The sequence below is a fragment of the Corvus brachyrhynchos genome, unplaced genomic scaffold (genome assembly GCF_000691975.1).
Source record: "Corvus brachyrhynchos isolate BGI_N302 unplaced genomic scaffold, ASM69197v1 scaffold98, whole genome shotgun sequence".
Classification (NCBI taxonomy): Eukaryota; Metazoa; Chordata; class Aves; order Passeriformes; family Corvidae; genus Corvus; species Corvus brachyrhynchos.
The window spans coordinates 3,414-18,782 of NW_008239762.1; the positions used below are offsets into that span (position 1 = coordinate 3,414).

Consider the following 15,369-nt stretch of genomic DNA (forward strand, 5'->3'; position numbering starts at 1 on the left):
CGCCCTTCCCTGGCGCTCGCTCCGGCGGGTTAGTCTGAGGCCGTGCCGAGCACCGCCGGCTTTCCCTGGGAGCCCCCAGCACTGAGGTCTCTGCTCGGGGCTCTTTTTGCCGGGTGCCCTGGGGGGGCCTCGCCCCGAGTAGGGGCCGCGGCTCGGGGAGGACCCAGCGAGCGCTCGATGTCCCGTGGACAACCAGGGCAGGGGCATCAGTGTGGTCAGGCCGGCCCCGTGTCCGCAGCGGAGTCCCTGTGGAATCAGGGATGCAAGAGTGCCCTGGGTAGATGCCAGTCAGAGTGTTGGAGGCCTTTCTTTCAGGATACCCAGTCGGGAATCAAAGGACGAGTCGATGTTCACAGTCACTGAGCTGCTTCAAGCACGATGTCAAGAATGCAACAGTCGCGGGTTTGAGCCCCGTACAGAATGACAGTCGTCCCATAGTGAAATGTAGCCCTCACACTTAATGTGCTTGTGGCCTTTCTGTGAAGAAAGGGGAAGGACCAGAAAGACAAACCCTCCTTGTGGCTCACTTATCAAAATGCCCTATGGGTATGTTACCGTGTCCCGAAGCCATACGGAGGAGGAGAGAAGATCCAGCAGGCAGGAACTGTGCAGCAAGATTGATTTATTTAATTATTTTACAAACTCTTTCATGGACTTTTTTCTTCATAGTCTAATTGGACAAAGGATCAGCCACCCCTTGGGGTGGTTGGCTAAAATCCTAAAACATCCATTGCCAAAACATTTTTCTACTATACTATAAACAAGACTTTTCCAGGTTGCAGATGTTTCATTGTTTATAGAACTCTGCTACTATCTTCTTTGAGAGAAAGGACTTAGAAAACACCAAGAAAATTCTTGCTAGAGCATTTTTGTATCCACACTCACTCACTTCCAGCTCGGCGCTGATGAACGCCAGAGATGCAAGTTCCAGCCCGGTACAGTTCCAACTCTGAAGATTCTCCCTATGGTGAAGTTTAGTCCTGGTGACTTTACAAATGGTGCTGAAGGGAACTGATCAGAGGCTACATCCTGCACGACAGACCTCAGCTCTGTGACTGGGCTGGGCACACAGAAAATGCAAGCACTTGAGGGGCACTTGCCTCAGCAACACACAGGCTGAGATGGACACCAAAACCCAGCACCATATGCACTCAGAAAACATTTCATTTTGCCTCACACAACTCAGCCTCAAAAGCACACAAACCCAAACCCAACATACAAAAACACTACTACTGCTTTTCCTCTCAGCTACAATCACTTCACCACTCTTCCCACACTTCACCCTCCCATATTTACACCTACGTACACCTTGCATCACTGCAATCATCACTTTTAAACACAATTGACAACCTTTAGCTACTTGTTTGCCTTTAAATATGGAATCTTTGCTTTCTTGTACATTTTCATTACTTCTCAAACATTTCAAAACTTGCTTTTGGGCGTTTCACTTGAATTGCCCAGTACTCTCTATGTTTTCCTGGGGCTTTGTAGCAGCTGGGTTAGTTCTTTTAATAGCTTTTTGTTTAGGTACAAACGAAACACTGCCAGCCTGGCCACACACCCTCCTCCCTCTGAGGGGGGGTGGGTTGGTTCTGCAAATCCCTAGTACTCTATCACCTCCCTGGCTTTTTTCCCTCTCCAGCTCTTTGGAGGCAGTTTCCAAGGAGACAAACTCATTCCTCTTGGGATTGTCCACAAAGAAAGCCCAAAACTTTCTTTTAAAAGAGGGTTTTTTGGACAGATTTATTGGATTTTTAAGATAGGAAGGAGACTGTCTGGTAACTCCTCAGAATCATTCAGTACAAAACTTCTCTAAAACAAGCAGGCTTATTTGTCTCTAAGACCTGTAACACTTTCTTTTTCATCCCTCTGCTTACCTTTGCAGGACTAGTGACAGGTTTCTACATATGCCCTCTCTGGCTTCTTTCCTCAGATGCTTCAAACATTCTGTTGGTGGGATAAAGGTCATCTTCTGACAGACGGTTTTTTTTAGTCCCCACTTTGCTATAATCACTGTTCCCAGAATGCCTCTGTTACTTGTACAGTGGATGGATTTCCCAAACATTAGAGTCCTTGAAAGCTGGACCCCAAGAGATGACGTGGCAGGTGGGAGAGACCACCGTAACCTCCCCTGGTGTTAATTAATGTGGGAGGGCATGTCCTGAGCTCTTTCCAGGTAAACTGGAGTTATGATCAAAGAATTGTCAAGTCAGCAAATGCCAACCCAGGTGAGAGGAACCCTCTCCAGAACAGACACTTGTTGCCACCATGACTTGTACCTGAAATTTGCATTAGTCAGAAATTTGCACTGTTACACTGTGAGGGATGTCCAGATACAAAGAGTTGTGTCAATGACCAGATGAGGTCTCATGGTCACTGTGTGAAATACTGGGCAGATGACCTCTCCCTTGGATGCATTTTTGGATATCAGAGCCATGTACACCCATAACATGCTTTCCATTTGGTTTGCTTTTCATTATCTTTTAGTATTCAGGAAAAGAAAGAATAGGTTTATTACTGCTGGCCTGGGCCCTAGGGTATATCACCATGTCCCGCAGCCATAGGGAGGAGGAGGAGAGAAGATCCAGCAGGCAGGAATTGTGCAGCAAGATTGATTTATTTAATTATTTTACAAACTCTTTTATAGACTTTTTTCTTCATAGTCTAATTGGACAAAGGATCAGCCACCCCTTGGGGTGATTGGCTAAAATCCTAAAACATCCATTGCCAAAATATTTTTCTACTATACTATAAACAAGACTTTTCCAGGTTGCAAGTGTTCGGTTGTTCACATACTCTGCTACCTCTTCTGCGTGAGAGAAAAGTCTCTCATGGACTTAGAAAATAGCAAGAAAATCCTTGCTAGCAGCATTTTTGTATCTACATAGGTTTAAGAAAAAAACCATGTCCTTATCTTCTTTACTTTCTCAGGATTTTTCTGATTGTTCCTCCAAGGCTCTTGTTCAGTTTACCAGCAGAGTATAGCTTTGTGTCCAAATCCACCTGGTGTTTTAAAATGCATCTCAAGAAGGGAAGGGTCTTGTTAAACACGAAGGAAATCCGTCTGCGTAGGGATTGGCTTTAGAACACTGGAACCAGATTCGGAAGGTGGAGCACGGCAGTGCCACAAGCACATGGCTGTTCAATGGATTGCATTTTCAACTCTCACTCAAAATGCCTTCCAGGCCTGTGATGGTGACAGTGGCATCTGGTCTGGATGATGGTTGTTGAGCCAGTGCATCTTTCCACATACACAGTGCACCAGTGGAAGTCAGAAATGCTCAGCCTGTCATTGCAGAGAATTTTCCTGGTAATGGTCTGAGATTAAACTGCAATGGTCTCAGGTAACCCAAAATTTGGAATTTTGCAAGAACCTGAGCTTCCATGTGGCACCTGGGGACATGGGCTAGTGGTGGCCTTGGCAGCGCTGGGTTAACAGTTGGACTCCATGATCTTAGAGGGTTTTTCCAGCCTTAATGGTTCTGTGAATCTGTGTCTAATGCAAGAGAAACACCATTGGGGTTGGATCTATTCTTCTGTTCTCTCCCTCACAGGGTTTACTCTCTCTTAAAGACTCTTACCTGCTGATTTTGTAGTTTTTACCATGCTGATTTTGTTGTTTGCGCTCTTTTGTACTGCTCATCGACTTCCTAACGGATGATCCTGACTCACCTCTTGCTTCTGGCAGTTTTCACTTTCGTCCCTTCCCAAGTCAGTCTGTGTCCCAGGACTAGGTCTTAGCAGGGATAATGTCTAGGGGCCTCTCCTGTCCAGGGGCTGACGTTTCCTACAGCTCCTCTGTTCATGTGTTTCAAAATCACTGTTATCCCTCACTTGCCAGGGCCTTATTGTCCCAAAATGGGTTCTTTCACTCAGTGCACAAGAGGCCAATCCCCACACAGAGTCGAGGTACTTGTTTTATTTGCTGCACAGAAAAGGGGGCTGGGTGGCAAATCCACAACGCCAATGCACTATCAAAAATATGCACTATTTATAAATTTTAGCAACAACATTAATGTTCATTGACTGAAAGTTACATCATTCTTTCATTAATTAGTATTCTATCATTTATTGGTTAAATGCTTCCCTCACTTCTTAGGCTAATTAGTTTGCATGATTAGTCTTCTTTTGAGTTGGTGAGTTTCGTGAGTTGGTGGCTGTGAGTTGGTGGTTGTGATCTGCCCATGCTAAAATTTCCATTTTCCTTTTTGTTGAGTTGTTCTTGTTTGTTCCTTGCAATCTGGCCTCATCTTGACTCTTTCCATTATGTCTGTTTTCTGTTTCTTCTTTTGTAGTTGCCGTTGCTTGTTGGGGAAGATGAAACAGGAAAGCCTTATAAATATGATTGCCTGACAAAAGATTTTGGGAATATGAAAACTGCAGGCGACATCGAAATGAAAGCCACTTTTGAAATACCAAGTCTTAGTTACTGAACAACTGGAAAACAATGGTATGGCCGACTGAAGGTAATCCCCTCTTGATTGAACAATACCCTCTGCTTGCAGGCAGGTCCAAGGGTCAGAGCAGACCCTACTAGCTCAGCAGAAGGGGTCCAAAGAGTAGTTTTTAGAAGTTAAGATGTAACACTCTATGGTAATATAAGAACTCTTATAGGCTGTATGTAAATGCTATAGGATTTGTATCTTGTATTAGATTGGTTAGTGACAATTAGAATAGAAGATGATTTATTTTATGGTAACCAGAACTTCAGACACTCTTACACACACTCTTACTACACTCTCTCTCACTTCTTCTTCTTCACTCTCATTCCTCTCGCTCTCTCTCTTTACTTACCCGCTTACTCTCTTGCTCTCTTGGGCCTGCTCCGAGCTGCAGCTGGCAGCTCTAAGCAGTGCCCCTATACCCACGCCCTTTGCAATAAACCGCATGTTCCAAGATCTGACTTCAGAGATCTCTCGTCTCTGTCTGTCCCGACCGTCTGAACCACCCAAGCTCCCGCAGTCCGGCACCCAACGTGATTGCTGACCCACCCCATAGGCACCTACAGTTGCTGAGGCTGCAATTACGGAGATGTGCTAAATGTAATTTAAGCTCAGCGGTACATCACCCCCACCTTGCTCTGGCTCCAACACCCCTGGGGACCAGGCATCCCACCTGCCAGTTCTCCTCATCCATCCTGCTTGTGCCACTCCCCATCCCACCCCAGACCTTGTCCAGAATGTCAGGTCTGTGCTACTGGCACGTACCTGTGAGAGGCATCTGTCTGTGCCCAGCACCATGGTGGCAATGAGCTGGGAAGAAAAGAGTGGGTGGCTGCTCCGTGGGGTCCAGTTCAGCATCCACAAACAACCCTCCCTACCCAGCTCTCCCTAGGGAAACTGAGGCACAGATCCCCCCCCCCCCATGCTCAGCATCACTCTCCCAACCTTGGTTACCCCCACTGTATCCTTACCTTTGCCATCCCTACCTTGCTGGGGAGGGGCTGGAGCTGTGTCCTGAAGTGGGTGGTCTGGAGACGCTGTGCTGTGCAGGTGCTGGTGTTCTGGCCTCTGCAGCACTGCTGCACAGGGGGGATCTTGCACTCAATTACTGCCTTCCTGTGGGATGGGCATGGGGAGGCTCAGTGCCCAGCACTGTGGCACCCTGGGCTTCACCCCACTGCACCAGGGAGTGAGTCAGGAATGCTTCCCAGTGGGACATGTCCCTTCTGCCTCCCCTCCACCTGCTGCATGAGACCCACACCCATCCCACTGGGCTGGATCTGCTGTTTCTTTCCCCATGGGCAGGTGAGCTGGCCATTGCCATGGCAGGTCCGGGATCTGGGCTGTCCCTGATGCAGGGCTTGGTTTTGGGAACTCCTTTTACAGAAGGAAACTGGCTCCCCACCAAACCTGAGGTCAGACTGAGACCAGACACAACTCATCACATGTGGCTTCAGTACCCCTGTGACAGACACCTGGCTAGACAGGGGAGCACAGAGGGTCTCTAAACTTGCCAGACCTAGGGCAAGCACAGCTGACTGCCTGCAGCCCCTCTCTGCTCCCTACCCAGGCGCCCTAAGCCCCTTCTGCCCCCACCCAGGGAAAAGTTCTCCCTTGTCAGCCCTCCCTAAACACTGGGTGCCAGGGATGGGTGCTCAGGTCCCCTACCTGTGGCTGTGCTGTGGCTCCTCCTTGGCAATGGTGTGATGTTGCATACAGGTAAAACCTTATAAAATGAAGGCCTTGTTGCCTTTGTAAAATCATGGCTCAGGCCTGTTATTTCTGCTAGATAAGGACCGTGAGAAAGAGGCATAGCTGAATTACAGGTAGAAAAACATGCTGCATGATTATCATGTGTTCACCCAGTGGTGTGTGGTGATTGGTTGAATTAAGCTTTTTGTGCTTTAACACTATGTAAACAGCTAAGAAACTATAAAAGACACTGTGTGGTATTAAAGATAAGCTTTTTGCCTTCTGAACGGAGCTGGTGTGTGTGATTCGTTGAGTGTTGCATCCATCTCAACTGTGACAGTGTGGGGGTGCTCAGTGAGGCTCAGGGGCAGTGGTGGCAAGCACAGGGCAGTGTCGAAGTGCCTGTGGAGGGCAGGAGTCTTGAGTGGGTGACAGGGGACAAAAGACCCACCCCTGCTCGGGGCAGCGCCCCAAGACCCACAGGTTTGTACCCCATGGCATTCTCTACCTTACACCCCTCGGAGAGGGGTCCCCACCCTCTGCCCATGGACGGGGCTACAGACAGGGCTCAGCAAGGTCAGACCTCCAAGGCACCCTCATGCCTGGCACAGTAGGGCACTGCCAGCACCCACCTCCCCCAGTCCCCCCCACACAGTCCCCTGATGTCACCTGTGCCAGATGCTACTCATGGGCCAGGAACCTGCATGCTGAGGTTCCATAAGGGGCCAACATCTGCTTATGGTGGGGAGAAAAGGTCTGGGTGAGCTCCTGGGGGGATGCAGCTCTGCCGCCTTGCAGGCAGCAGGATGGTGCTGGGCCCATCACTGCAGGAGCCACAGCATTTGCAGGCAGAACCACAGGTTTTGGAGCCTGGATTCTCCCGCATCCCCCAGCATGGTCCCACCCTTGTGGCTGATGCAAGGTGAAGGACACAGGCACCTTTGCTGCCCAGCCAGCCCTCGAACTGGTTTAATCGATTTGTTAATGACTGTGCTGTGGCTTGCCAGGAAGGCAAGTCACGGTTCAGCTCTAGGGCACCACGTGTTGCATCCCTTCCCGGGGGACAAGTCACCATCCCCCACACTTGCTCCTGGAAGCCTCTGCATCCACACCCCAGTTTTGGTTCAGGAGGGCTCTGTCCTCAGGTGCCCCCTCTTCCTGTCTCCTTTCACGTGGGGAACCTGCTACTGGTGGGGGGAAAAGGCACAGCTGCTTCGTCAGCATCCCCATGGTTTGTTTGGCAGCTATATTGGTCCGATACCAGACGGGCACTGGCTGGGACAGCTGGAAGGAACAGGGCCCTTGTTGTCCCCAAAGCCATCAATGTCCCATCACACTCAATCCCAGCAGTGTCATCATGCTCTGTCTTCATCCCCTCCTTGGGCTCCTTGATGCTCTTCCAGGTCTTCTCCAGCTGCTTTCGGAAAGGTCCCAGCTCCAGGTGATCCAGTTATGGACAGATGCACACCTCAGCCAGCTGCCCCAGGATGGGACATGGTCCCCAGGAAAAAGCCAGGAGGGGATTCTCAGAGGGATGCTGCCTCAGGCTGCCAAGCCTTCAAGGTGCCAGTTTTACACAGCGGGACAAGGCACCCTCACCTTGCTGTCTGTGATGTCACTGAGCTGCTTCTGCACCTCGTGCCAGCACTGCTCCTGGCTGGACACTTGGCTCAGCACCTCCTGCATCCTCTCCTCCAGCCACTCCATGCATGCCTCAAACTGGGTGCAATTGACTTTGGTGCCCAGAGCTGCTTTGCCAGCTCTTTAGCTTTCTAGAAGGCAGGAGAGTGGTGAGAAAAGGGTGGAAGAATGACAGAGGCAGAACATTCAGGTGCAGAGGGATTGTGCCCCTTTCCAGAAAGTGTGGCCCCACTTGTTTCATCACCCCTGCTGGGTTGGTCCCACCAGCCAAAGGCACCTGGAGGGAGACAGAGGGACCTGGCAGACCACAGCTGGTCTGGAAATCCTCCTTCCCTCTAGGCCAGTTCTTCCACCCAGCCCCCAAGGGACAAGGGGCATTTTATCATCCTGCCTGGGACCCCTTGGTCTGGCACTGGAGCCCCCCAAGACTATACCCCATATTACTGTCAGCAATAGGTACTGCTCCTCTTCTTTGTCCTTCTTCAGTTTCTCCAGGGACTGGAACAGAGCCTTCCAACACAGAAAGCATCCCAAAAAGGAATGTCACTGCGTCCTGGCTAGATGAGCACCCACCATGTCCACCCCCAGAAAAACCCAGGGAAAGGTACTTTGAACCCACATGGATTGGCAGGGGGACAGATCCCTTGCAGTCCACAGGTTGGGGGATGTTCTGTTACTGCAAGGGTTTCAGCCACACACCTCAGTATCTTTCTCCTTCTGTTGGGAGTCTTGCAGGAGGCCCCCTGTGACAGAGCTGAGCCCCTCACATTCCCATTGCAGGTGCATGAAAATATCCTGAATGTGCTGCAGCAGCTCCTTGTCCTGCTTCAGGGAGGATGACAAGGTGCTGCCATGCAAGAGGGGCCCAGCTGCTCCACAGGGACAGAGCCAGGATACTCAGACAATGGCCATGGGCCCTCAGTGACAGAAGGACATTTGCATCAAGGCTTTAATGTCCTTCCAAGCTGCTGACATGTCCAAGCCAATTTGGGGGCAGAGAGAGGTTTCCCCCCAGTACAGCAAAGCCCAAGCAGCAGGGAGGCTCTGGCAGCCCCCAACCAAGCCCCTTGTGCTGCAGTCTGCCTACCTGGCTTGGCCACCTCAGCTCCCTCCCCACATCCAACCATGGGCAGCCGTGACTCCAGGGAATGTGCCAGCTCCTGGAGCTTTTCATAGTGCAGGAAGAGCTCCCCAACATGCACTCTGGTGTCTGAGCTGCACCTGGAGCATGCTGCCTTCTCCTGCTCCTGCCGCATGCTCACCATTGCCATCAGTTTGTCCATCTGCAGGGAGGGGAGAAGAAATTACCTCTGAGGTGGGACAGATGCAGCACCAGACTCAGGTACTGTTGAGGGTCAGAGACTCCATCCAGCTGAGGGATATGGTCAGGAACTCTGCCAGGAGCACCCCTCTGAGCTGGGAGGTGGTGGGACTGCTCCCTGAGGACCTCACCTGCTCCTGTGGCTGGTCAGCCCTCCTGGACATCAGCTGATCCAGCATGCTCTTCCTTGTCTCTCCCAGCTCCTCCAGCTCCTGTTTTGTCTCCAGCAGTGCAGACCTGGACAGCTTGATGGGGGCAGGGGCAGACTTTGCCTCCATGGGGTCCCTCAGGTGGTGTCTCTTGCCCCCAAACTGGGATGCTCCCAGCACCACTGGGCTCCCTTTGCAGTCCCATGGGGTACAAAAACCTCTCCCACCCTCTTACCCAGCTGCAGGGAGAGCTGATCGCTCATGCCTGCCTTCCACTTGGCTCCATCCTCCCTCAGCTTTCTGACGGCATGCTCCAGCTGCCTGATCTGGGATGGGCAGTGGTGGCAGAATCAGGACATGGACCCCATGTTGTCCCAGCACAGGCTCCCCTCAGCTGCCTCCTTCCTGCCCAAATGCCATCCTGCATTGCTGCAGATCCCTCTGGGACTGCTGCTGGCTCACCTTGTCCTTCTCACCCTGCAGGTCACTGGCCAGGTCCTGCAGGGAGGACACCTGTCTCCACAGCTGGTCCAGCTCGCTGATGATGCTCTCCTGGCCTAGAAGGGCATGGTCCAAGGGAACACACTGTCAGTCAGGGGGTCTTGCCCTCAGGGCTGGCTCTTACCCAAGGTATCCCCATGCCACCTAGCTTGTGGCATCCCTCTGTGTGTCCCCAGAGCACCAGGAGTGTCTGCAGCATGGGCTTTCTGAGCATGAGGAAGACTGGGTTTCATGCCAGTGGAACATGGCTGAAGGCCTGCTCCTCCTCCTTGGGTCCCTGGAGATGCTGGCTGCATCTCTGGGATGGCGGTCTGGGTGCCAGGGGTTTCTGGCTGCATCCCTGGGATGGTGGTCTGGCTGTGCCAGGATGCTGGGTGTGTCCTCAGGATGGTGCTCTTAACGCTGGTGGAACTGGACTACATTCCCAAGGTGGTGGCACAGGCACCACACTGGATCTGAGGGAGCACCTACCCACTTCTCAGGGATCCCTAGTACTCTCTGCATTCCTGTTTGGGTCTCCAGGGAAACAAGCTGTGTCCCTTGGCTCTGGTCCTGGCTGCCAGCTGCATACCTGGTCCCTTCCTCTCCAACTCTAAACTTGATCTGGGGGTGTCCATGGATGAAGTGGGGGGCTCAGCAGAGGCAGACCAGACCCCATAGCGCTCCTGGAAGAAGAAGGCAAATGGGACCAGGTTGATGGGGCACAAGAAGAGCAGCAGCAAGGGTAGACTCAGCACCCCCCACCCTGTCCCCATGCCCTGTTCTCTGAAACCCCAGTTCACGGAGCCAGAGTCAAGTACCCCACAAAGAGCCAAAGCCAGAGTCAAGTACCCCACACCATCCAGGGATGCAGGGCAGGGGTGACAGGGAGACAAAGGGAGGGATGAGGAGGGGGTGAGGGTTTAGCTCCCTCCCAGGGGAACTGGTGGCAGCTCAGCTGCCCACATGCCTGCTGCACCCTCTTTATGTCCTGTCCCATGCTGGATTGCTCCGTGTTCATCTTGCCCACCTCCTTGTGGAGACTCTGGCACAAACCCATGGCCTAGGACCCCCCATCCTGCCCTGGGGAGCTCATCACACAGCCTGGGTCAGCAGGGATGGGCCCAGCACCTCCTGCCCAAGCCAGACTCCATGCTGGAGCATGGAATCCCATCTGAACAGCAAAGAGCTGCTCCCACAGGTTCAGTTGCTGCCTGGGCAGGGAGACAGTGGGAAGTGCTGCTTCATGCCATTGCTTCCTCATTGCGACTCCCATTCCTTGGCAGTGCCCCACACTCAGCAACAGGCAGGTCATAAAGTTATGGAGTTGGGGAATGGCTTGGGCTGGAAGGGACCTTAAGCTCATCTCATTGCACCCCCCTGCCATGGGCCAGGACACCTTCCACCAGACCAGGTTGCTCCAAGCCCCATCCAACCTGGCCTTGGACACTTCCAGGGATGGGGCAGCCGCAGCTTCTCTGGGCACCCTGTGCCAGGGCCTCAGCACCCTCACAGGAGAGAATTTCTTCCCAATATCCCATCTAACCCTGACCTCTGGCAGTGTGAAGCCATTACCTGTTGTCCTGGCTCTCCAGGGCTTTGTCCAAAGTCCCTCTCCAGCTCTCTTGGAAGCCGTTTAGGCACTGGAAGAGGCTCTAAGGTCTCCCTAGAGCCTTTTCTTCTCCAAGCTGAACACCCTCAGCTCTCACCCTTTCCTCATAGCAGAGGGCTCCAGCCCTTGGAACATCTCTGTGGTCTCCTCTGGATTCTCTCAAACAGCTCCATGTCCTTCCTGTGGTGGGACCCCAGGGCTGGAGGCAACTCTGCAGGTGCTCAGGTCTCACCTGAGCAGGGCAAAGGGGCAGATCCCCTCTCCTGCTGCCCACGCTGTGGGATCAGCCCAGGACATGGTTGGTTTCGGGGGAGAGCGCACATGGCCGAGGCACGTCCGGCTCTCACACACCAGCATCCCCAGGTCCTCCTTGGCAGGGCTGCTCTCAATCCCTTCATCCCCCAAGCTGGATTGATGCTGGGGGTTGCCCTGACCCGGGTGCAGCACCAGCACTTGGTCTTGTTGAATCTCATGAGGCTTTCATGGGCCACTTCTCAAGCTTGTCCAGGTCCCTCTGCATCACATTCAGTCCTTCAGGGTGTCACTGCACCCTCAGCTTGGCGTCATCTGCAAACTTGCTGAGGGTGCACTCAATCCCTTCATCTATGTCATTCATAAAAATATTAAACAGTACCTGTCCCTGTACGGACCCTAAGGGTCACTTGCCTTAAGTGTACCGTGACACTGGAAGTGCATGTGGGACAAAGTGGGTGGCATCATGACAAGAGACAGTGCTTAGGATCACCACGGTCATGGCTAAGTCTTGGCTCTCTTTTTATTGCATGTAAAAAAACAGTCTCCATTTGTAGCTCTCTTTTCATGCGCTACAACTCATGAGAAACAGAAACAGATTTCCTCCAAAACAGAAAAATAATCTCAGTAAGTTTTCTTGGAGAAGTCTGGAGCTGCCACCAAGGATGTCAGGTCCCAAAACCATAGATCAAAAGACTCCAGATGCCTGGGATGAATCTTGGATAGATGCCAGAGCTGAGAGTTTCTCCAAAGGAGAAAAATGACCTCAGGTAGCATCCTGGGAGTAGCCTAGGGCTGACACCTGGGATCTCTGAAATCAGAGATCAAAACACTCTAGAAGATTCCTGGGAAGAGTGTCAGAGGACTCCTGGAAGAAGCAGTTTCCATCAAACAAGAATTATACTGAATATATCCTGTATCTACTTTATCTCTTCTGCATGTGCTCAATCCGAAATTGCAGCTTGGAGCAGATTTTAACAAGAGGTGAAATCCACACAGCCATGTCCTCTCAAGACACATCACCGTATGACACTTGAATAATTCAGTTACAGCAAGAAATTTATATGCAGAGTAATATCACAGACAGGTGTAAAGATGTCCAGAATTTGGAAAAGGCAAACAGGGCTGAGTTGAGACAGCCTGAGTTGAATCTTCTTAAGTAAGTTTTTCTATCTTGCTTATCTGCATGAGTGTAAGCAGCAGGATGATGGAAGTGATCATTCCCCTTTAGTCAGCTGCTTCCTTGATTATATTTTTCTGGGGCTAAATGCATTAGAGGAGGCACAGGCTCCCAGCATAGCCTGGTGGAGATGGTGCCCATACGTCTGGGGACAGGCAACCCAAGCCACATGACATGAGGCTGCTGTGCCAGCTCCCCTCTGCCTGGGACACACATTAGCAAACAGAAAGGAGAACACAGTGAAGTTCCTCTTGCATCACCCTTAGCAATTTATTATCCCTTTGATTTCCTGCTCTGACAATGACCTGTGAAGGCCCCACGGCACCATGGCCTGAGCTGGGGGAAGGCTGGAGCCCTGGGGCTCAGGCTGTGCCATGATGCCAACCACCTCATGGCTTTCTACTTCAGCTGCCCCTTTTCCAAGGGCTGATGGTGACTTCACCTGCGGAAGCTAGGTGCCACCAGCCGGGGGACAGAACAATAACAAAATTAAGCAAAGTACTCCTTTTTCCCGGACACCTGGGGGAGGACAGGTGTCCTTCCCCTCCCAGCACAGGCTCCAGAGCAGAGAGAGCAATTCAAAGGCCATCACTGGCACCCACAGTACGGAGGTCAGCTCAGCAAGGATTGTGCAGTGCCTCCACCCCCCTGATGGTGGGCACAGGGGAGGCCCCAAATCCCACACTCTTGGTATAGACAGACAGCTTGCAATGATAAAAGGCAGCCTTGCAAGCCAGGATGAGAGTCTGTCCAGATGTGGAATACGACACAGCTTGGCTGCTTTGTCAGATCTTCTAAATGGTCTGAAAAGGCACTTCACTCCCCATCTGGGGATGGAGAATATACCTGGAAAAAACCTTAGAAAGGGAATGTTTAGAAGAGGTTCAACAGCAAGCAGAGGCTCTACAGCGCTGGCGCAGCACCCCTCCCTGTCAGAGGCAGGAGTCCACATGCTAAGTTAGTCAGCACTGAGCCCACACAGCACACACCCCTATGGCCCCATGCAGATGCTGGGATCCAAGACAAGTCCAGGGCCATGGCATCCCCAGCATCCCAGGTTCAAGCAGACAGGGCTCCCTGCTCCTCCTGCCCCGCCCCAGCTGAGGGTCTGGCTCTGGCTGGCAGCTGCCCAGCCAGAGGGCTGTTGGGGTGCAGCCGGCAGAACCGCCCCAGCGTCCAGATGGGGAAGATGTTGCGGTACGCAGTATAACTGATGGCACATGACTTGTTGAACACTCCAGCAATGTTCTCCTGGGAGACAAGCAGAGAGCAGAATAGTATGAGTGATAGGGGACTGCTGTGTGTTCAGGAACACCTTGGAAAGGCTAAAGATGTACCTGAGGCCAGTCCCCATTGGGCAGCTGCTTATCCATCAACACTTTAATGCCCCTTTCCAGCACACCGATGTCAGGGTACCTGCAAAGCACAAGGGAGATGTGAGCATCTTTATCCAAACCATCTGCAAGCCCCCATCCACGTGCCTGGGGAACTCAACCACCTCTAGGCTGCCCCAAGCTTGCCCCAGGCATGCTGAGTGCTTTGGGAAGGGCTCCCCACAACCCCAAGACACTAGATATTATGAATATGGCACCATTTTCCCAGGCTGGAGGCCTGTAGTCACGATCAAAAGCTTTGCTTTGCACTGGGTCACACCAGCCAGGCCCAAGGTCACCCAAGCCAGCTTGCACCTCCTTTTCCCTGAGCACTGCAGCCAGGTGGGGCTGCTCTTACCTGACAGCCATGAGCCCCAGCAGGGCCCAACAGGTGTTGTGGATCTGCGACTCAGCACTCTGCACATACGTGCGCTGCTCACAGGACTCAAAATCCTCTCCCCACCCGCCATCTGCCATCTGCTTGGAGACGAGGAACTGGCAGGCCTGGGCCACCTCTCGGCAGACAGTCCTGCAGCGATAGGGGCCAGAATCAAGACAGGACTGGGGGACATAGAGTGTTTGGATGCCCACAGCTCTCAGCTGCAAAGAGAAGCGGTGCCCATGGCCAGGACTGCCCCGAGAGTTTGAGGGTCAGGCAGCAAGTGCCCTGGCCACACTGCAGGCACAGGATTTGGGAGGAACAGTCCCTGAGGCAGGAGAGTCCATGTGCATCCAGGGCATCCATCCAGCCCCACCATGCAGTCCTACCCTGTCCAAGGAGGTAGGTAGGGGCAGGGAACCCAGACATCCCCTTCTCACCCGTCGTGGTACATGTGCTGCATACTGGCAAACGCCTCCAGACCAAACCAGGTGCCATAGGTGAAACAAACCCCCCAGCTCCTAGGAGGAAGGGGAGAGCAGCACTGTCAGAGGTGCGAGGCCCCAGGGAGAGGCAGGCTGCAACACAGCTGTGTTCACTGAAGAGAAGAGCCAGGCACAGAGCTGCAGCCTGCCTTCCCCTATGGCCCAACCATGCCCAGTCCCAGCAGTACCAGCAGCCCAGTCCCAGCTAACTCAGCTGTCAGCAGAACTGGGACCACAGGAGCTGGAGCCACCCCAGACTTCTCTGGGTCTTGTGCAATGCACAAGGTACCTGTTCTACCTGGGCTGAAAGGGAGAGTAACTGAGAGCAAAGCGCACCAGCTAGAGGACGATCAGCCCCTACTT

At 52.5% G+C, this 15,369-nt stretch overlaps 1 protein-coding gene across 1 annotated transcript in view; it reads right to left on the bottom strand.

Moving 5' to 3' along the window:
• Positions 1-12,087: 12,087 nt before the first annotated feature.
• The window catches only part of LSS (lanosterol synthase (2,3-oxidosqualene-lanosterol cyclase)), a 9,792-nt gene continuing 6,510 nt past the window's right edge, over positions 12,088-15,369 (bottom strand). Inside the window, exons 17-20 of the mRNA XM_017742785.1 lie at positions 14,962-15,042; positions 14,501-14,671; positions 14,107-14,185; positions 12,088-14,020 (exon numbers count right to left, since the gene is read on the bottom strand). Coding sequence (XP_017598274.1) covers positions 13,829-14,020; positions 14,107-14,185; positions 14,501-14,671; positions 14,962-15,042 — 523 coding nt within the window. The 3' untranslated portion in view covers positions 12,088-13,828. The remainder of the gene's footprint in view (positions 14,021-14,106; positions 14,186-14,500; positions 14,672-14,961; positions 15,043-15,369) is intronic.